The sequence below is a fragment of the Bombina bombina genome, chromosome 1 (assembly GCF_027579735.1).
Source record: "Bombina bombina isolate aBomBom1 chromosome 1, aBomBom1.pri, whole genome shotgun sequence".
Taxonomy (NCBI): domain Eukaryota; kingdom Metazoa; phylum Chordata; class Amphibia; order Anura; family Bombinatoridae; genus Bombina; species Bombina bombina.
The window spans coordinates 54,752,816-54,775,732 of record NC_069499.1 but is presented as its reverse complement, the minus strand read 5'-3'; the positions used below and the strand labels follow the sequence as shown (position 1 = coordinate 54,775,732).

General features: G+C 40.1%; 1 protein-coding gene across 5 annotated transcripts in view; it reads left to right on the top strand.

Annotated features, from left to right (window-relative positions):
• ADCK1 (aarF domain containing kinase 1) overlaps nt 1–13,364 on the top strand; it is a 137,882-nt gene extending 124,518 nt beyond the window's left edge. For all 5 annotated transcript variants that reach the window (XM_053697355.1, XM_053697356.1, XM_053697358.1 and 2 more), the window contains one exon: nt 10,179–13,364. In XM_053697355.1, coding sequence (XP_053553330.1) covers nt 10,179–10,350 — 172 coding nt within the window. In that variant the 3' untranslated portion in view covers nt 10,351–13,364. The remainder of the gene's footprint in view (nt 1–10,178) is intronic.
• The last annotated feature ends 9,553 nt before the right edge of the window (nt 13,365–22,917 follow it).

The window sequence follows — 22,917 nt, the reverse complement described above, 5'->3', positions numbered from 1 at the left end:
CTCAGCCCAGTTTATCAGGTTCCAGTCAGACAACATAACCTTTGTGGCTTACATCAATCACCAGGGAGGAACTCTAAATTCCTTAGCCATGAAGGAGATTACTCGGATTCTTCAGTGGGCAGAGACCCACAATTACTGTCTATCTGCCATCCACATTCCAAGTGTAGACAACTGGGAAGTGTATTTACTGAGCAGACAGACTTTTCATCCCAGGGAGTGGGAACTCCATCCGGAGGTGTTTTCCAGCTTAGTCCTCAAATGGGGGGTGCCGGAGTTTGATCTGATGGCATTGCGTCAGAACGCCAAGCTTCCAAGGTACGGTTCAAGGTCAGAGATCCGCAGGGCGTTCTGATAGATGCTCTGGTGGTTCCTTGGGTTTTCAGGTTGGCATACCTGTTTCCTCCATTTGCTCTCCTTCCACGAGTCATTGCTCATATCAAACAGAAGAGGGCGTCAGTGATTCTAATAGCCCCTGCGTGGCCTCGCTGGATCTGGTTTGCAGACCTAGTGGAGATGTCATCTCTCCCACCTTGGAGACTACCTCTGAGGAAGGACCTGCTGATTCAGGGTCTCTTCCTTCATCCAAATCTCGTTTCTCTGAAGCTGACTGCTTGGAGATTGAACGCTTAATTCTGTCTAAGCGTGGTTTTTCTGAGTCGGTCATTGAGACCATGATTCAGGCTCGCAAGCCTGTTACTAGAAAGATTTGCCATAAGATATGGCGTAATTATCTTTATTGGTGTGAATCCAAGGGCTACTCTTGGAGTAGAATTAGAATCCCTAGAATTTTATGTTTTCTTCAGGAAGGCCTGGAGAAGGGATTGTCAGTCAGTACCCTGAAGGGTCAGATTTCTGCTTTATCTGTTTTACTACATAAACGTTTGGCGGATGTGCCGAATGTGCAATCTGTTTGTCAGTCCTTGGTCAAAATCAGACCTGTCTTGGAGCCTTAACCTTGTTCTTAAAGTTTTACAGCTGGCTCAGTTTGAGCCGTTTCATTCCATAGACATTAAGTTGTTATCTTGGAAGGTTTTGTTTCTTGTTGCTATCTCTTCTGCTCGAAGAGTCTCTGAACTCTTAGCTCTGCAGTGTGATTCCCCTTATCTTATTTTTAATGCCGATAAGGCGGTTCTTCGTACGAAGTTAGGTTTCCTTCTTAAAGTTGTTTCTAATAGAAATATCAATCAGGAAATTGTTGTTACCTCTCTGTGTCCTAATCCTTCTTCCAAAGAACATTTGTTACACAATTTAGATGTTGTACGTTCTCTTAAATTCTACTTACAGGCGATTAAGTCCTCTGCCCTCTTTGTCTGTTTCACTGGAAAACGTAAAGGTCAGAAAGCTACTGCTACTACTCTTTCTTTTTGGTTACAAAGTATAATTCGTTTGGCTTATGAGACTGCTGGACAGCAGCCTCCTGAGAGAATTCCGGCTCATTCCACAAGAGCTATTTCCTCTTCTTGGGCTTTCAAAAATTAAGCTTCTGTGAAACAAAAGGCTGCAATTTGGTCTTCTATACATACGTTTTCCAAATTTGATACTTTTGCCTCGGCTGAGGCTTCTTTTGGGAGAAAGGTTTTTCAAGTGGTGGTGCCTTCTGTTTAGGACTGCCTGTCTTGTCCCTCCCTATTTATCCGTGTCCTCTAGCTTGGGTATTGGTTCCCAACAGTAATTACTCAAGCCGTGGATTCACCATATCTTAGGAAAGAAAAACAAAATGATGCTTACCTGATAAATTTCTTTCTTTCCAACCTTTATTTTAAGACAGTTGTTCTTTTGACTATAACCTCAGGCACCTCTACACCTTGGGTTACTCGTTTTTCTCCATTTCCCTTCGGTCGAATGACTGGGGGTTGTGGGTAAGGGAGTGATACTTAGAAGTTTAACTGTGGTGCTCTTTGCCTCCTCCTGCTGGCCAGGAGAGATATTCCCAACAGTAATTACTAAAGTCGTGGACTCACCATATCCGGAAATAAATTTATCAGGTAAGCATAAAATGTAATTATTACCCATTCCCCAGTTTTGCATACCCAAAACGGTTATATTGAAATACTTTTTACCAGACTGCCCCTTATCTCAGTGCTTTTGACAGACTTGCATTTTAGCCAATCAGTGCTGACTTACAAATAACTCCACAGGAATGAGCAATATGGCACATATGAACTAGCGCTATCTAGCTGTAAAAAAACGGTCAAAATGCACTTCAAGATAGGAGGCGGCTTCAAGGGCGTAGAAATTAGCATATGAACCTACCTAGGTTTATCTTTCAACAAAGAATACCAAAAGAACAAAACAAATTTAACTATAAAAGTAAATTGGAAAGTTTTTTAAAATTGCATGCCCTATCTGAATTATGCAAATTAATTTTGACTTGACTGTCCCTGTGGTATTGTCCTGGTCTGGATACAATTTAATTATTTTTTTTATAGTTTGGGTGATTTTTTTATTTATACTTAATACGATATTCTTATTCCATAGGTGCACAGCAGTCCTACTGTATCTGTATTTTGAAATGTATTTATTTGGTATTTTAGTGGTAGTTGATTTTGGTACCATCTTGATAGTATATAAATAGAGGCAAATTTATATTCTCTGTGTAATTGTACACTATGAACTGTGATGGCATTTTGTAACCACTTTGCGGGAAGTAAAGCGAATATCTCCTCGGTAACCTAGAATCCCTGTAACTTAATGTCCTAGTGCTGTCCGCCTAGCATGAATTTTATTGATGTACAATTTGGAGCAAATAGATAAATATGGAATCATAAAGTGGTTGCAAAATTTAGAAAAGAATGACTCATACACTGTTATTTACTAGTTATGCTATAAATGACACGACACAAAAAAAAACTTTTTGGGCATTCTGTTTGGTATCTCTTTCTAATTTTGGGAATTTGTGCAAAGTCATTTTCTGAAACAACAGACATTTTGCTGACCGGGACGTACATTTTTTGATAAGCCCACGATGGGCGGAGCTAGCTGAGGCGCCAAGTTTTCTGTTGCGCCTTTTCCCCTTCACTTCCGGTGTTCCGGAACAGCGGTATTGCAGTCTTGTACGCTATGCTATGGTGAAGCAGGAGAGCAGCCTTAGATATGACAAATAAATTGCTTAGGTTGAGTCCGGACTTCTGCTAACAGAATATACACTCCGGTGACAGCAAGGAAGGTAGGCACCTCAGCAAAGCTAAGCTGAGGTGTAGAAGTTGTCCGGAGTATTTGTGACAGTTTATTTATTTTTTTCCAGCAAAAATAAAAAAAGTTACGTTTTAACATTTAAAGAGACAGTAACATTTTTTTTGGTGTGTTAATTTCAACCTAAATTTTCAGTTTATTTATTCTAAATTGATCAATTGTGAGTAAAGATGGACCAAGAGGCCATGCAAAATGTTTCTTGTACTTTATGTATTGATACTAATGTGGAACCACCTATTCCTTTCTGTTCCTCATGTATTGAGAGAACTTTAAATTACAGGGATAGACTATTTTCTGAGCCAACATTGTCTAAAGCAGATGCTGTCCAGGGTCTTCTGACAATGTTCAAGATATGCTGGCAGCTTTCTCCTCAAGTGTCCCAAATGCTATCGTCCACACATGCAGTGCCCTGCGCTTCCTCTCAAGCTCCGCCTGGATTTACTTTTCAAGACATCCCTACCCTCATGTCTTCTGCGGTATCTGATGCGTTGTCTGCTTTTCCCATGCTGCAGGGAAAGCGCAAGAGGAAATTTAAAGAATCAATGAGTTTCTGACACAGTTGTGGCTATTCCGAATGTTCCCTCCCAGAAATCTGAGGAGGAGGATACTTCGGTAGCATCTGAGGGTGAAATATCAGACTCAGACAGTGTAATTGTTGCTGAAGTTGTATCTTTCAGGTTTAAGCTGGAACACGTCCGTTTGTTACTTAAGGAAGTTTTGGCTACCTTGGACGACTCCGACAATACAGTCGTAGTCAATCCTAAGAAGTCTAGCAAGCTAAACAAGTATTTTGATGTACCTTCCATGGTGGAGGTTTTCCCTGTACCAGATCGAGCTACAGAGATTATTGCTAAAAATATGTTTCCTATTGCTGACTCTATCAAGGAGTCTTGGCAGTCAGTCCCCAAGGTGGAAGAGGCAATTTCCACTTTAGCTAAGAGGACCACTATAAGGATCCTATGGATAAGAAGTTGGAGGGACTGCTCAAAAAGATGTATGTTCACCAGGGTTTACAATGGCAACCTGCGGTGTGTATTGCTACTGTCACTAGTGCGGCAGCATACTGGTTTGATGTGTTGTCTGATTCTATTCAGACAGACACTCCCCTTGACTAGATCCAGGATCAAGGCTTTTAACTTGGCCAATTATTTTATTACGGATGCTTCCCTACAGGTTATTAAGCTAGGAGCAAACATTTCTGGGTTTGCCGTACTGGCCCGCAGAGCCTTATGGTTGAAATCCTGGTCTGTGGGTGTGTCGTCTAAGCTTTTAGCGATTCCCTACAAGGGTAAGACCTTGTTTGGGCCAGGCTTGGCTGAGATTATTTCCGATATTACGGGAGGAAAGGGTCATTTCCTCCCTCAGGATAAGAGGAATAAGCAGGGACGTCAGAGTAATTTTCGTTCCTTTCGAAACTTCAAGGGTAAGCCTTCCTCTCCCTCTGCAAAGCAGGAACAGTCCAAGCCTTCCTGGAGATCCAACCAGTCGTGGAACAAGGGAAAGCAATCTAAGAAGCCCGCTAATGACTCAAAGTCAGCATGAAGGGTCTGCCCCCGATCCGGGACCGGACCTTGTGGGGGGGCAGACTTTCCTTCTTCGTTCAGGCTTGGGTTCGGGATGTTCAGGATCCCTGGGCGGGGGACATCATGTCCCAGGGATACAAGCTAGAGTTCAAAGCCTTTCCTCCCAGGGGCAGGTTTCTGGTCTCAAGATTATCTGTAGACCAGATAAAAAGAGAAGCGTTCTTACACTGTGTTCAAGACCTTTCCGACCTGGGAGTGATAGTTCCTGTTCCAATGCAGGAACAGCGTCTAGGATTTTACTCCAATCTGTTTGTGGTTCCCAAAAAAGAGGGATCTTTCAGACCAGTTCTAGATCTCAAGAGTCTAAAAATGTTCCTCAGAGTACCGTCCTTCAAGATGGAAACTATTTGTTCCATTCTTCCCTTTGTTCAAGAGGGTCAATTTATGACAACATTAGATTTAACGGACATGTACCTGCATGTTCCCATCCACAGGGATCATCACAAGTTTCTGAGGTTCGCATTTCTAGACAAACACTTCCAGTTTGTGGCTCTTCCATTCAGCCTTGCCACAGCTCCCAGAATTTTTTCAAAAGTCCTGGGATCCCTGTTAGCGGTGCTCCGGTTACGGGGCATTGCAGTGGCGCCTTATCTGGACGACATTCTGGTTCAGGCGCCATCCTTTCAACAAGCAAACTCCCACACGGATATGTTGTTATCCTTCCTGCGCTCTCACGGATGGAAGGTGAATTTGGGAAAGAGTTCCTTAATTCCAGCTACAAGGGTAGTATTCTTGGGAACCATAACAGATTCCCTATCAATGAAAATATTTCTGACAGAGGTCAGTTATCTTCGGCCCGGTTTATCAGGTTTCAATCGGACAACATAACTTCAGTGGCTTACATCAACCATCAGGGAGGAACTCGTAGTTCCTTGGCCATGACAGAGGTAGCCAAGATTATTCAGTGGGCGGAGACCCACAACTGCTGATTATCTACGATCCACATTTCAAGAGTGGACAACTGGGAAGTGGATTTTCTGAGCAGACAGACCTTTCACCCGGGGGAGTGGGAACTCCATCCAGAAGTGTTTTACAGCTTGATTCTCAAATGGGGACAGCCGGAACTGGATCTCATGGCATCTCGTCAGAATGCCAAGCTCCCGAGGCACAGGTCGAGGTTGAGGGATCCTCAAGCTGTACTGATAGATGCTCTGGCGGTCCCTTGGAATTTTAGTCTTGCATACCTATTTCCTCCGTTCACTCTCCTTCCTCGGGTCATTGCTCGAATCAAACAGGAGAGGGCGTTGGTGATCCTCATTGCACCGGCGTGGCCTCGCAGGATCTGGTATGCAGACCTAGTGGAGATGTCATCCCTCCCTCCTTGGAGACTTCCACTGAGGAAGGACCTTCTACTTCAAGGGCCCTTCCTTCACCCAATTCTAGTTTCTCTGAAGCTGACTGCTTGGAGATTGAACGCTTAATTTGATCTAAGCATGGTTTTTCTGAGTCAGTCATTGAGACCATGATTCAGGCTCGTAAGCCTGTTACCAGGAAGATTTACTACAAGATATGGTGTAAATATCTGCATTGGTGTGAATCCAGAGGCTACTCTTGGAGTAGAGTTTGGATTCCTAGAATTTTGTCTTTTCTCCAAGAGGGTTTGGAGAAGGGTTTATCGGCAATTTCTTTGAATGGTCAAATATCTGCCTTGTCTGTTTTGTTACCTAAACGTCTGGCGGATGTACCAGACGTGCAATCGTTCTGTATGGCCTTGGTTAGAATCAGGCCTGTGTTTAAACCTGTTCCTCCTCCTTGGAGTCTTAACCTTATTCTTAAAGTTCTTCAGCAGGCTCCGTTTGAGCCTATGCATTCCTTAGATATTAAATTGTTATCTTGTTTCTTGTTGCTATTTCATCTGCTCGTAGAGTTTCAGAGCTCTCGGAATTACAGTATGAGTCTCCTTACCTTATTTTTCATTCGGATAAGGTCATTTTGCGTACTAAGTTAGGGTTTCTCCCTAAAGTGGTTTCGGATTGGAACATTAATTAGGAGATTGTTGTTCCTTCCTTATGTCCTAACCCTTCTTCTCATAAGGGACGTCTGCTGCACAACCTAGATGTGGTACGTGCATTAAAATTCTATTTACCGGCGACTAAGGATTTTTGCAAGTCTTCTGCTCTGTTTGTGGTTTTCTCTGGGAAACGGCTACTTCTCTTTCTTTGTGGCTGAAGAGTATCATTCGCTTGGCCTATGAAACTGCTGGACAGCAGCCTCCTGAGAGAGTCACTGCTCATTCTATGAGGGCTGTTTCCTCTTCCTGGGCATTCAAAAAAGAAGCTTCTGTGGAACAGATTTGCAAGGCTATAACTTGGTCCTTTCTTCACACTTTTTCAGCTGAGGCTTCTTTTAGGAGAAAGGTTCTTCAAGCAGTGGCGCCTTCTGTTTAGGTTCCTGTCTTGTCCCTCCCTTATCATCTGTGTCCTCTAGCTTGGGTATTGACCAATAGCAATTAGATGATCCGTTGACTCACCGTGTCATTAGAAAGAAAACAACATTTATGCTTACCTGATAAATGTATTTATTTCTTGACACGACCCACCCTGTTTTTTAAGACAGGTTTTTGTCATGTTATAAACCTCAGGCACCTCTGCACCTTGTTGCTTCCTTTCTCTCCTTTTACTTCGGTCGAATGACTGGGGTTGGAGGGAAGGGAAGTTATATTTAACAGCTTTACTGTGGTGCTCTTTGCTCCTCTTGCTGGGCAGGAGTGATATTTCCAATAGTAATTAGATGATCCATGGACTCACCGTGTCAAGAAAGAAATACATTTATCAGGTAAACAATAAAAATTCTGGTGTAGACTGTCCCTTTAAATATGGGGCAAAAGGAACTAATATTTAAATAATATGCAAAAGACAACAACTGGTTCTTAAGAGGGATGAAAATGCCAGGGAATGATTTTACATTGGAGATTTATACAGAATATGTCTCTGCTTCTATAGAAAAGGGACTATTAAACACCAATTGCTTTTGGGTAAAAATTGTGCTTGTCCCAAACTTCCTTCTGTAACTTAGGTTGTCTTAAATTTGCCTAAACCAGCTATTGATTTGCAGATTTTTCTAGAGTTTGCTTTAGTACAAGCAAGTACAAGTTTTACCCAAGAGGTGTTTATTGTCCTTGTTAGTTTCAGTTTTCACAGAGTGAAACAGGAGACATCTAAATCCCACTAAAATATGTCCAGGCTCTGCCCCAATCCACCTACCTAAATCTATACACCACGGCCACGCCCATCCATCTAGCCATGCCCAAAAACTGCCCCTGACCAGCCACAACACTGGATCTACCAGTGGGCACAGCCATAGCTTGGACCACTCCAACAGCACTCTTCTACCACTCAGACATGCTCCTGGGATAACCCTGTTTCTGCTCTCAGATGACCTCATTATCCCCCCTATCCAGAATACTACAATGGTGGATGTTATGGTAAAGCCATTTTGTGAGTTTAAAAAATTTGGCCTATTAGGTAGATGGGTCTAGATCTTTTTCTTTTACAGGGGACAGAATCCATGATACACGCTAAGGGCATTAGTAGTGGTCAGAGGACAATGTAGATGACAAAGGATATTAGGGATGGAGCTGAAGGGTATTATTGCCGGTTGATCATACTGTTATCTGATACTGCAAGGTATTAGAGCCAGTCGGCCATATTATTATCACTGGAAGTGCAGGGTATTGCAGTAATTGGATCATACTATTTTCACTGATAGTGCAGGGTATTATAGTCATTCATTGGATCATACTATTATCACTGGAAGTGCAGGGTATTACAGTTGGTGGATCGTACTGTTATCACTGATGGTTCAGGGTATTACAGCCGGTGGGTTGTACTATTATCACTGATAGTGCAGGGTATTACAGCCAGTGGATAATACTATTATCACTCATAGCAGTGGGTATTACAGCCAATGGATCGTACTATTATCACTGATAGTGCAGCGTTTTACAGCTGGTGGGTAGTACTATTATCACTGATAGCAGTGGGTATTACAGCCAGAGGCTCATACTATTATCACTGATAGTGCAGGGTATTAAAGCCAGGGGATCGTACTATTATCACTGATAGTGCAGGGTATTACAGCCAAGTGATCATACTATGATCACTGATAGTGCAGGGTATTACAGCCGGTGGATCGTACTATTATCACTGATAGTGCAGTTTATTACAGCCAATGGATCATACTATTATCACTGGTAGTGCAGAGCATTACAGCCAGTGTATCGTACTATTATCACTTATAGCAGTGGGTATTACATCCAGTGGATAGTACTATTATCACTGATAGTGCAGGGTATTACAGCCAATGAAGCGTACTATTATCACTAATAGTGCAGGGTAATAGTAATGGGGCATATCAGCACTATGATAGCACATATAACGGCAGTCGGCTCAGTGTTTTAGGATTTCAGCATTGATATTACTTGTGCATCACAATATTACGGCTGATTGCTCAGAGTATTAGGGCTGATGGCTGTTGGAGCTGGCAATCACGGCCGGGGATTTGTGGCTATACACATATCTGGCTCTAATTGGCACAATACCCATATTCAGCTCTGGAGCTGCTATGCCTTGACGCTGCAAGTGATTCTTTATGGAACCAAATGTGAGAGGAGGGTCAAAATGAATGGTTAGAAAGGACAGAGAGGAGAAGCAACATGTATTTATGTAGTAGCTAAAAAGGTTAACCCCTAGGGTGCTAGAGAGGACTGCAGCAGTGCTAGGCTAGTTATGGGGCTACCTTGGAGTATGCCAGCTGCAAATTCTTGTCTAGCCCTTTCTGTAAGGGAAGGCACATCTTATATGGATCTGATTTTGGTAAGAGTGATGTCAAAGTGTTGTTCAGTTATTCTCATAGTTTCAGAGGTGTGTTATTGCCCTGTTACTGCATGAGCTATTAATGGCTGCACTCACTCAACAACCCACACAATAACTTTTTTGGTTTCTCGTTGCTGTAATATCTTAAAAATGATGTGGAGGACATTACCCCTGTAAAATTCTAAAGTTGCGCTAAAGACGTGCACAATTTCAGTGGTGGCATTAGCAGAGCTTCCAACTGTCCTACATATTGAGGTATTGTTACGGTTTGGAAACTCTGCCCATCTGTCGCTCTTGTCCCAGCTTCCCTAGTGAGATTAAGGATGCCCAGACTCTTCCACAAATACTCCACATGTCCAACTACTGACCAACTCTTTCCATTACTTTGCCCCCCTCACTCATAGCTCTCCCAAAGGACACCCAGCCTCACGCACAATCCTCCTTCATACAGAATAGGCCTCTCAGAACTGGAAATCTTCTGTATATGTTGAGAGATAAGCAATAGTGAAAGATGCAATATAATAATCAAACCTTTTTTATTTCCTGGGTTGTCCTAAAATAATTTTCTTCTCTGTAATCTCTTTTTCAGGCACAACAAGGAAAAAGCTGCCTCTCTCTGGTCCTATGCTCAAATTTCTCTTGCTGAGTCACTCTGCCTGGGACAGCTACGCATATACGAGATACTTCTGTGCCTTCAAGATTCCTTTGTGGGGCGCTTTTTTCACAATGTGCTTCGACTGGTCCATATATATCTTCTCTGACCTACACACTCTGACGTCTGATCACCTTGTGATTATGTGAAATTATATGGACAAATAGGATTACATATAGGAAGGGTTATATGGCACGAGAGGAGGAATTAGAAGAATGGGTTGTATGGAGCAATAGAAGGAATTAGAGGAAGCGGTTATTTGGAACAATAGGAGTTAGAGGAAAGGGTTATATCGAATAGGATGAGTTGTAGAAAGGGGTTAAAGTGAAGGTAAACTTCGCACGATTCGATTAGTGGCAATGTAAATACTTATAAAATGAGAGGTACTTTCATTCATCAATTTAATTATTTTAATATATTTACATAGTTATAAGCCTTTTTTTTCCGTTTCTAATAGTTTCCAAATCAGCCCGTTTTTTTGTTGTTTTTTTTTTGTTGCTCCGGTCACGTTCTTGAAACAGCCAATAGTCAGTCTGGCCGTTAGGCGGCCGTCATTTGACGTCACAACATTGCTGGACGTTCTGTGCATGCGTTGGCATTATTTACTTTAACTTCCTACCCGGACTCGCTCCAGTTTAGCGCATGCGCACTTACTATAGAGACCAGAAAATATTTACTCCGTAAGAATTTCACTCACGCAGGTGCAAATAGACGATAAGCCGAGGTGTGCGCATGCACACTTTGTCCAGCAAACGAGAACGCGCTTTTGAAGTACGTATAGAGCAGGTGGGACCGCTCTGTACGTAATACACTGTAAAATCTGGAAATTCATGGAGGGAGGAGCGAAGACCAGCAAAATATGTAAATAACATTAGATAAAAATACAATAACACATATTTAAATAATTTAAAAAAAAATAGCGATCACACTGTATAGTATGTTAGCTATATAGTAAAGGTGAGAAAACCGGCAAACTTTACCTTCACTTTAAATGGAGCAATGGGAGGAGTTAAAGGGCTGAGTTATAAAGTGACAAATAATAACTTAGATAAAAAGTCTTCTATACCTTAGTCATCTTATAGTCTTACCTTAGATTAAGCTGCAAATAGTCTCCTGCACATGTTCTATATTATGCAGCAGGAGGAGGATCCATAAAATTCCTTCCATGCATATGTTTTTATTCTTTTTATGCATATGAAAGCCTCTCTTGCTATATATACAAAAGTTATTTTAAAATGAATATTGTTTCTGGCCAGTTTGAAAATGGCTGCCAAGCTCCACCCACTGATGACATCATGATCTGGGCTGTATCTAAGCACTCTGCTGAATAGCATTAACAGTCTGTTAAATCCAACTAGTGAGCCTTTTAGTGAGCCTTTTTGTAATTGGATGCCATATGCAGCCCAGATCATGATGTCATCAGTGGGCTGAACTTTGCAGCCATTTCAAACTGGCCAGAAACACTATTCATTTTATAATAACTTTTTTACTATTCCTGCTGCATGATATAGAAAGGGCGCAGGAGGTTATTTGCAGTTTAATCTAAGGTAAGACTTTACGATGACTAAGGTGTAGACTGTTCCTTTAAGTTATATGAGTAGCTTGGAGATGTAAATATAGCTTTCATATGAGTCAAAAAAATAAAAACATTTGCATGGAAGGGATTTTATGGATCAGTCTAAGACCAGCAAACATTTGTCTTGTTAGTGCAGAGACTTATTTGGCCACAAGGTGGCACCTGCAGTGTGAACACAGATTATGGGTTTAATGTGAGATAAACAGAGAAATCGTTTCTCATTATCTTTTTCATACATGCCGTTGGTTAATCTCCAGCACACATTTATTTATGGAAATAGACATAGATTGGTCCTGCTGATAATTAATTCTTCCTCAGAATTATATTGAAAATAAACATTATTATCATGCAAAAATATAATTCCTACTCCATACAAACAAGTATAATTTCCACTACTTACATAAATGCATATTATATATTATATATAATTTATATGAATATATATATATATATACACAGACATACACACACATACAGTGTGTGAGTGTGTATGTGTAAATATATATATATGTACAAGCAATAACGCAGGCACTCTCTGGATTTGAAATAGTGTTCACACTTTATTTATGTGACAAGGTGACACTTCGGAGACTGTGCTCCCCTTTTTCAGACTAAAGAGCACCTTTTGTCTGAAAAAGGGGAGCACAGTCCCCGAAGTGTCATGTTACATAAATAAAGTGTGAACACTATTTCAGATCCTGAGAGTGCCTGCTTTAGTGCCTGCATTTATACTTTTCAAGCCGGCACCCTGCTAGTCGATAGGGCTGGGCGAATGTGGTGAAAGTGCAATTTGTGGTTTTCGAATATTATTTTCATTTTCTAATGTTCATAATTAGATTGAATATCCACATTAAGCATTTTGAATGTAACATTCGATATACCAAATACTATTCAGAAGTTTAATAGTTAATGTGGAAGAAAATTTAGTAAATTGATACATAATAGATACAACTATATTGATTCAACATTTTCCATATTAAATATTGCATCATTTGAATATTAAATTTAAAGAATTAGAAATATTATAAAAAATATATCAATTTAAATTTTTCTAATTTCAAATATATTGATTCGAATCATGCAATTATGGAAAAATTCAAATCAAATATTAAATTTAAAGAAAGCATTAGAAATACTATGTTAGAATGCTGTACAAATATTCGAAATTCTAAACAAATGAACAAATGAAATGTTAAAATTTGTTTAATTTTTCAAATGTTGCAAAACATTCACCGATCCCTAGTAGTCGATTTGCAGTCAGTGAGAGTGCGTACCATTGGATATATATATATATATACATACACACACAGACGCACGTATATATTGCATATTAGCCTGTCCAGCAGGGAAGGGGTTAGATTATTTATGTACCTACATTAGATGGTAAGCTCTGTTAGACAGGAATGATTGTGATGCTAAACTCTACCTCATACAGCCATACAAGCCAGTTGTTTACATGTGATCGCATTATGTATTCAGAAGCTGGTATCAATGTTACTTTGTAATTATCTTTATTGTGGAGTGCGCTAATAAACTATACAGATGCAGATGTTTCCTCTGAATTCATGTGACAGGCGATTACTATTCACAGGAGTATTCAGCCATCTTATGTTGTCCAGAGAATTTGCTTTCATGGATTTACGTTTGCTGTGAAACAATTTATATATAAATGTTCTGCAAAACGCAATTATTATTTATTTTTTTCCTGCGTCTGAAAAAGGGCACTTTTTATAATGGATGTTCCAGTTTTTCAAAAAAATGTTTTTTATTCATGTGGGTTGTGTTGCTGTTCACTTATGAAACAGTGACAATTGTCCTTATTAGCTAGTGAGCCGTCTGTCACCTGTTAGTTTAATACTTAAAGGGACATGAAACCCAATTATTTCCTTTCATGATTCAAATAGAGCTTACATTTTAAACTGCTTTCTAACTAACTTCTCTTAGCAAATTTTCTTTATACTCTTGGTATCCTTTGTTGGAGCAGCAGTGCACTACTGGGAGCCAGGTGAACATATCAGATAAACCAATAACAAGAGGCATATATGTGTAGCCACTAATCAGCAGTTAGCTTCCAGCTCCTGAGGGTACCTAGGTATGCTTTTCAACAAAGGATACCAAGAGAACTAAACAAATGATATACTAGAAGTGCAGTGGAAATTTTTTTAATTATTAATTAAAAATTTGTTGTTTTTTGTTTGTTTTTAAAAAAAATATATTTTATTGTCTTTATAGAGTTTTTAAGCAAAATGTCAAGAAATGAGTAGACATCCATTACAGAGCCGCTCCGAAACAAATACAAAGGTTCTTAGTCCAAATGAACATAGGAAGAAGTTCCGGAGTCACCTTAAAACTGTCTACATATTCCAGGAGTTTTCGTGTTTGTCCGGCTCAATCTCAATATATCACATAATATCAATAAAACAAACAAACAAACTAAACAAAAAGAAATAAAAAACATACATGCTACAGGTTACCACAATCAATCCAACTGGTCAACCACATTTTATAACGTATACCTCTCATAAAGTTATATACGTTTATTTACTTCAATGGACCAACTGTAAAACTTAACCGGTTGGTTTTTAAAGGGATAGTCAATGCCAAAAATAAACTTTCATGATTCAGATAGGGCATGCCATTTTAAACAACTTTCCAATTTACTTTTATCACCAATTTTGCTTTGTTCTCTTGGTATTCTTAGTTGAAAGCTAAACCTAGGTAGGCTCATATGCTAATTTCTTAGAACTTGAAGGCTGCCTCTAATCTGAATGCATTTTGACATTTTTTCACCACTAGAGGGCATTAGTTCATGTGTGCCATATAGATAACACTGAGCTCATGCACGTGAAGTTACTTAGAAGTCAGCACTGATTGGCTAAAATGCAAGTCTGTCAAAAGTACGGAAATAAGGGGGCAGTGTGCAGAGGCTTAGATACAAGGTAATCACAGAGGTAAAAAGTTTATTATTATAACCGTGTTGGTTATGCAAAACTGGGAAATGGGTAATTAAGGTTTTTTGTTTTTTTTTAAACAACAAAACCAGTTCTCGTATATTAACCACAGATATCAGATCTACCTATACTTATGAATTTACTGCCAATGAATAAAAAAAGTATGAAACTCTTAATAGAAGATGGTTATTCCTTAAAAGGACATAAAACCCACATTTTTTCTTTCATTTTTCAGATAGAGAATACAATTTAAAAAAAAGTTTCAAATGTACTATTATCTTATTTGCTTTGTTCTCATCTTAATCTTTGTTGAAGAGATATCTAGATAGGGGGTGTGCACATGTCTGAAGCACAACATGACAGGAAATATTGCTGCCATCTAGTGTTCTTGCTAATGTATAACATTGTTATAAAACCTTATAGTGCTGCAGACACGTGGACACTCCTGAGCTTAGATTGCTGCTTTTCTACAAAGGATAACAAGAAATTGAAGACATTTTGATAGTAGAAGTAAATTGGAAAGTTGTTTAAAATTGTCTGTTCTATCTAAATCATGAAAGAAAAAATGTGGTTTTAATGACCCTTTAAGAGCAGAATTCTAGAATATCCCTATGTGAGAAAATCAAGTCCTTGCCTCTCTTTATATTTCTACATTACAGAAGAAAACCATACACACAAATATTGACTCATTTTTCAACCAGAAATATAAAAAAACCATCCACAAATACAAAAGCCTTAACCCGACACATCAGCGTATTATTGCGCTCTAAGAAATCATTTGTCATGTGAAGCCAAACACAAACTGCCTTTAAAGCGCTTCTTGGTGACAACGGATCATGACAATAATCAGGAACTGATTAATCTGCAGTCACAGGTCCACCCCCATTACCCTTTTCATAGACTTTTCAGAGTCAATAAGCTAAATCGCTTATTGTTAAATTAAATTATCCAATAAATGTTGCACCGCATTATAAACTGAATACATATGTTAAAGTGATTGTGAATGCTCATATGCTGATCAAATGCGCAGATTATATTACAATGTAACTTTTTTAATAGGATTGTTGTAAAGAAGTATTTCTAATTATAATATAATCCACCACAATTTTTTTTTTATTTGAAGAAGGAGCCTAAATTAAAGGGACAGTCCAGGCAAAATTCAACTTTCATGATTCAGATAGGGCATGTAATTTTAAAGAACTTTCCAATTTACTTTTATCATCATATTTGCTTTGTTCTCTTGGTAGTCTTTGTTAAAAGCTAAACCAAGGTAGGCCCATATGCTAATTTCTACGCAAGACAGCGCTGGTTCATGTGTGCCATATAGATAAGATTGTCTCACTCCCATGGAGTTACCTAGGAGTCAGCACTGATTGACTAATATGCAAAATAACTGAAATAAGGGTCTTCAGAGGCTTAGACACAAGGTAATCACAGAGGTAAAAAGTGTATTAATATAACCGTGTTGGTTATGCAAAAATGGGCAATGGGTAATAAAGGGATTATCTATCTTTTAAAACAATAACAATTCTATGGTAGACTGTCCCTTTAACTATTCAATGTAATGGTTCTTTAAGCAAAGTATTATTTTGCAGACTCTAACTTGCCAGTTAAAGGGATATACAATTGCAAAAAGAAAATGCACTAATATGTCAGCATATTTTATTATTGCACTATTGCTTGCATATAATTATATAACCCTGTTAAAGTCAGGTCCAGAGCAGCAATGCACTACTGGGACCTAACTGAACACATCTGCTGAGACACTGAAAAGGTGCATATGTGCATACACAAAGAGAAGAGCTCTACCAGGAACGAACAACCGAACAGTAGCTAGTTCTATGGCGAGTTACCCCCTAGGAGCAGCCTCTTTTAGCCCAGTTGTGCTTTTCACAGAGGAAAACTTTCCTGAAGTATATCAGCATGATCCCACCGAGTAAGGTCACTCCAACCCCCGAAATACTAGGCAATTCTTCTCTGAACAAGGAATATGACAACCCCAGAAGATTGCATATGTGAGCAGCTACCAATTATCAGCTAGCTCCCAGCAGTGCTTTGCAGGTCCTGAGCCTACCTAGATATGCTTTTCAATAAAGAATAACTAAAATACAAAGTACATTTTTCAAAAGAAATAAATTCAAAGGTCTCTCAGAATTGTATCCTCTATCTGAACCACAAAATTTTAGTTTTGATTTTCATGTCTAGCTCCTACAGAAACATGACAGATATCAACAAAATGAATGCTTATATTGATGGGCACCTTCATATATCTGCTATGTAAATTAGGATATGTTTGGTACGAATGCTAGGCTTGGTTACTTACTGCCATTCCCATAATGATTGAGCAGCTTACTGTATTTATAGCCTGGACCTAGGAACATACAAGCTTTCCTTGACTGTACCTTTGTTTACGCATAGACAGTTTTTGCAGCTTCATCATTTTGGTGGCGTTACAAAAAGGAACAAGATGGACCTTAACAGTATATTATTGGCCACTTCAAAGGTAATTAAACAGATGTCCTGTTTTTAACTAAAAAATTCATTTGTAAAATTGCAAATACCTTTACTAGTCATGTAATTATTACAAACTTTAAATTAATTAAAATCCAGTGTCAGGGTTACTTACCCTTCCTTATGTTTCTTGGAGTGCAGGCCTGTTTCTGGTTTTCTTTGCAGTGATTGTGACATTGTGCGTGTATGACCGGTCCAGCTCCCCTTCTTCAGCGTTATGGGGGCAACTTGAGTTAATGTCATTGCTTCCTTAACCAATTGGGCATTTACTTCGAATTTGTCCCCTAGGCATTTCCATTTGATAGGTCAAAGGTTGACTTCCTGATTTCGTTGCTCTCGGATAAGGAAGAACAATCCTCTATGGAAGAACAATAAACCTGTGATATACGATAACCCCGTATTTGTTGCCTACTTTCATAGGGTTTTTAATATACTGGCTCATTACACCTCTGCTGCCAAGCAGCTCTTGTCAATCTTTCAGAGTACCTGTACCGTTGCTGAGTATGCCATTGAATTTAATATTGTGGCAGCTGAGGTGGGCTGGAATAACGAGGATCTGGTGGCCTCTCTGATACCCTAAAAGATGAGCTATTAGGCTCAGGGAGAGACCGGCCTTTAAGGAGCTCCTGCGGAGGCCTCCTAGCAGACTGGCTCCCAGGTTTACTTCCCTACCCATTCCTCCCTCACCTTCCACACCTCCTGGGGATGGTGTGTCAAGCAGTGAACCCATGCAGTTGGGGTTCACTTGCCTCTCTGAAGCCAAGCAGGCCTTTAGGAGGAGGGAGGGCTTATGCCGTTACTGAGGTTTCCAATGGGCATCTCCTTAAAACGTGTCCTACACGTCCCAGTAAGGCTCGCACCTAAGGTCCTGTCGGGCAGACCTTGAGTGGACTTTTTTTGCCCCCCTGTTCTCCAAAAAGATAACTAATTACTGTTGTCCTCTCCTGGGCTGATTCCTCTGCAGTCACTCAGACCCTAGTAGATTCCGGTGCCGCTGGCTACTTCATTAACAGCACGTCTGTTGCCTCAAACCGCTCCATTGACTATTGATTGAAGACCCTTACAACCTGCACATATTACCCACAAAACTATTCTGGTCAATCTAGCTGTAGGGGCTCTACACAGGGAGTCAGTATGTTTCCAGGTTATTACCTCTCTGCACTACCAATTTTTCCTGTAGCTCCAGAAACATAACCTGACCTTCAATTGGCAGAAGGCTGAGATCCTCTATTGGTCTCCACAATGTAAAGCTACTTGCATTCGTAGGCCGGTTAAGCTATTTGGCACTTCTTCGGGCTCCATTTTACCTACCGAATATTTGGAGTATCAGGATATCTTTGATAAGGTGTGTGCTGGTACCCTTCTGCCACATCGTTCCTACGATTGTGCTATTGATTTGCAGCTGGGTGCAATCCCTCCTCGGGGCAGGGTTATCCTCTTTCTGTTGCAGAGCATAAGGCCATGGAGGAGTATGTGGCGGATGCTCTATCCTGGGGGTTAATTCGCAAGTCCACTTCTCCAGCAGGAGCTGGCTTTTTCTTTATAAAGAAAAAAGGCAGCGAATTGAGACCTTGTTTTGATTACAGGGGTCTCAATCATATCAAGATCAAGAATGCCTACCCGATTCCTTTAATCAGCAAATTATTTGACCGCCTTAAGGGAGCATCGGTCTTTACTAAGCTCCATCTAAAGGGTGCATATAATCTCTTGAGGCAGAGGCGTAAATAGAAACCACAGTGCCCAGGTGCAAGAATCTAAGAAGCCCCCCCAAAAAAGTAGAATTTTAAACATATATATATATTTTTTAAAACACAGAAAAAAAAACGTGAATCAGATTATATGTCTACAAAAGGAGGAACCCTGTGCCCACAGTTTGTAAATAGTATGACCCCCTATTACTGTATATAGTGACACTGTTTAACCCACCAGTACTGTATATAGTGAATTAGTGACACAGTCTGTAATCTGACGGTGAAATGGCTGGCCTGACCCTACCCGCCCCAGTACTTTATAAAGTTACCACAGTAATCAGTGACGTGGTCCAGCCCCCCCGTACTGTATATTAGGGTTTCTACCCGTCCCTTAAAATACAGAACACTTATAAGTAACACATGCTGCAGGGTGTGCAGGGAGGAATATGTATGATCTGTAACCCTACAGCTTGTATCCTCTATACATAATCACTGTCTGCTTCTGTACTATGTGTATGATCTGTAATACTACAGCTTGTATCCTCTATACATAATCACTGTCTCCTTCTGTACTATGTGTATGATCTGTAACACTACAGCTTGTATCCTCTATACATAATCACTGTCTCCTTCTGTACTATGTGTATGATCTGTAACCCTACAGCTTGTATCCCCTATACATAATCACTATCTGCTGCGTCTGTACTATGTGTATGATCTGTAACCCTACAGCCTGTACCCCCTATACATAATCACTGTCTCCTTCTGTACTATGTGTATGATCTGTAACCCTACAGCCTGTATCCCCTATACATAATCACTGTCTGCTTCTGTACTATGTGTATGATCTGTAACACTACAGCCTGTATCCCCTATACATAATCACTGTCTGTTTCTGTACTATGTGTATGATCTGTAACCCTACAGCTTGTATCCCCTATACATAATCACTGTCTGCTTCTGTACTATGTGTATGATCTGTAACCCTACAGCTTGTATCCCCTATACATAATCACTGTCTGCTGCGTCTGTACTATGTGTATGATCTGTAACCCTACAGCCTGTACCCCCTATACATAATCACTGTCTCCTTCTGTACTATGTGTATGATCTGTAACCCTACAGCCTGTATCCCCTATACATAATCACTGTCTGCTTCTGTACTATGTGTATGATCTGTAACACTACAGCTTGTATCCCCTATACATAATCACTGTCTGCTTCTGTACTATGTGTATGATCTGTAACCCTACAGCCTGTACGCCTATACATAATCACTGTCTGCTTCTGTACTATGTGTATGATCTGTAACCCTACAGCCTGTATCCCCTATACATAATCACTGTCTGCTGCGTCTGTACTATGTGTATGATCTGTAACCCTACAGCCTGTATCCCCTATACATAATCACTGTCTACTGCTTCTATACTATGTTTATGATCTGTAACCCTACAGCCTGTACCCCCTATACATAATCACTGTCTGCTGCGTCTGTATTATGTGTATGATCTGTAACCCTACAGCCTGTACGCCTATACATAATCACTGTCTGCGTCTGTACTATGTGTATAATCTGTAACACTACAGCTTGTATCCCCTATACATAATCACTGTCTGCTGCGTCTGTACTATGTGTATGATCTGTAGCCCTACAGCCTGTACCCCCTATACATAATCACTGTCTGCTTCTGTACTATGTGTATGATCTGTAACCCTACAGCCTGTACCCCCTATACATAATCGCTGTCTGCTTCTGTACTATGTGTATGATCTGTAACCCTACAGCCTGTACCCCCTATACATAATCACTGTCTGCTTCTGTACTATGTGTATGATCTGTAACACTACAGCTTGTATCCCCTATACATAATCACTGTCTGCTTCTGTACTATGTGTATGATCTGTAACCCTACAGCCTGTACCCCCTATACATAATCACTGTCTGCTTCTGTACTATGTGTATGATCTGTAACACTACAGCTTGTATCCCCTATACATAATCACTGTCTGCTGCTTCTGTACTATATGTATGATCTGTAACACTACAGCTTGTATCCCCTATACATAATCACTGTCTGCTGCTTCTGTACTATGTGTATGATCTGTAACACTACAGCTTGTATCCCCTATACATAATCAGTGTCTGCTTCCGTACTATGTGTATGATCTGTAACACTATAGCTTGTATCCCCTATACATAATCACTGTCTGCTCCTGTACTATGTGTATGATCTGTAACACTACAGCTTGTATCCCCTATACATAATCACTATCTGCTTCTGTACTATGTGTATGATCTGTAACACAACAGCTTGTATCCCCTATACATAATCACTATCTGCTTCTGTACTATGTGTATGATCTGTAACCCTACAGCTTGTATCCCCTATACATAATCACTGTCTGCTTCTGTACTATGTGTATGATCTGTAACACTACAGCTTGTATCCCCTATACATAATCACTGTCTGCTTCTGTACTATGTGTATGATCTGTAACACTACAGCTTGTATCCCCTATACATAATCACTGTCTGCTTCTGTACTATGTGTATGATCTGTAACACTACAGCTTGTATCCCCTATACATAATCACTGTCTGCTGCGTCTGTACTATGTGTATGATCTGTAACACTACAACTTGTATCCCCTATACATAATCACTGTCTGCTTCTGTACTATGTGTATGATCTGTAACCCTACAGCTTGCATCCCCTATACATAATCACTGTCTGCTGCGTCTATACTATATGTATGATCTGTAACACTACAGCTTGTACCCCCTATACATAATCACTGTCTGCTGCTTCCGTACTATGTGTATGATCTGTAACACTACAGCTTGTATCCCCTATACATAATCACTGTCTGCTGCGTCTGTACTATGTGTATGATCTGTAACACTACAGCTTGTGTCCCCTATACATAATCACTGTCTGCTGCGTCTGTACTCTGTGTATGATCTGTAACCCTACAGCTTGTACCCCCTATACATAATCACTGTCTGCTTCTGTACTATGTGTATGATCTGTAACCCTACAGCCTGTACCCCCTATACATAATCACTGTCTGCTTCTGTACTATGTGTATGATCTGTAACACTACAGCTTGTATCCCCTATACATAATCACTGTCTGCTGCGTCTGTACTATGTGTATGATCTGTAACACTACAGCTTGTATCCCCTATACATAATCACTGTCTGCTTCTGTACTATGTGTATGATCTGTAACCCTACAGCTTGCATCCCCTATACATAATCACTGTCTGCTGCGTCTATACTATGTGTATGATCTGTAACCCTACAGCTTGTATCCCCTATACATAATCACTGTCTGCTTCTGTACTATGTGTATGATCTGTAACCCTACAGCTTGTATCCCCTATACATAATCACTATCTGCTGCGTCTGTACTATGTGTATGATCTGTAACACTACAACTTGTATCCCCTATACATAATCACTGTCTGCTTCTGTACTATGTGTATGATCTGTAACACTACAGCTTGTATCCCCTATTCATTATCACTGTCTGCTTCTGTACTATGTGTATGATCTGTAACACTACAGCTTGTGTCCCCTATACATAATCACTGTCTGCTGCGTCTATACTATGTGTATGATCTGTAACTCTACAGCTTGTATCCCCTATACATAATCACTATCTGCTGCGTCTGTACTATGTGTATGATCTGTAACACTACAGCTTGTATCCCCTATACATAATCACTGTCTGCTTCTGTACTATGTGTATGATCTGTAACCCTACAGCTTGTATCCCCTATACATAATCACTGTCTGCTTCTGTACTATGTGTATGATCTGTAACCCTACAGCTTGTATCCCCTATACATAATCACTGTCTGCTGCGTCTGTACTATGTGTATGATCTGAAACCCTACAGCTTGTATCCCCTATACATAATCACTGTCTGCTTCTGTACTATG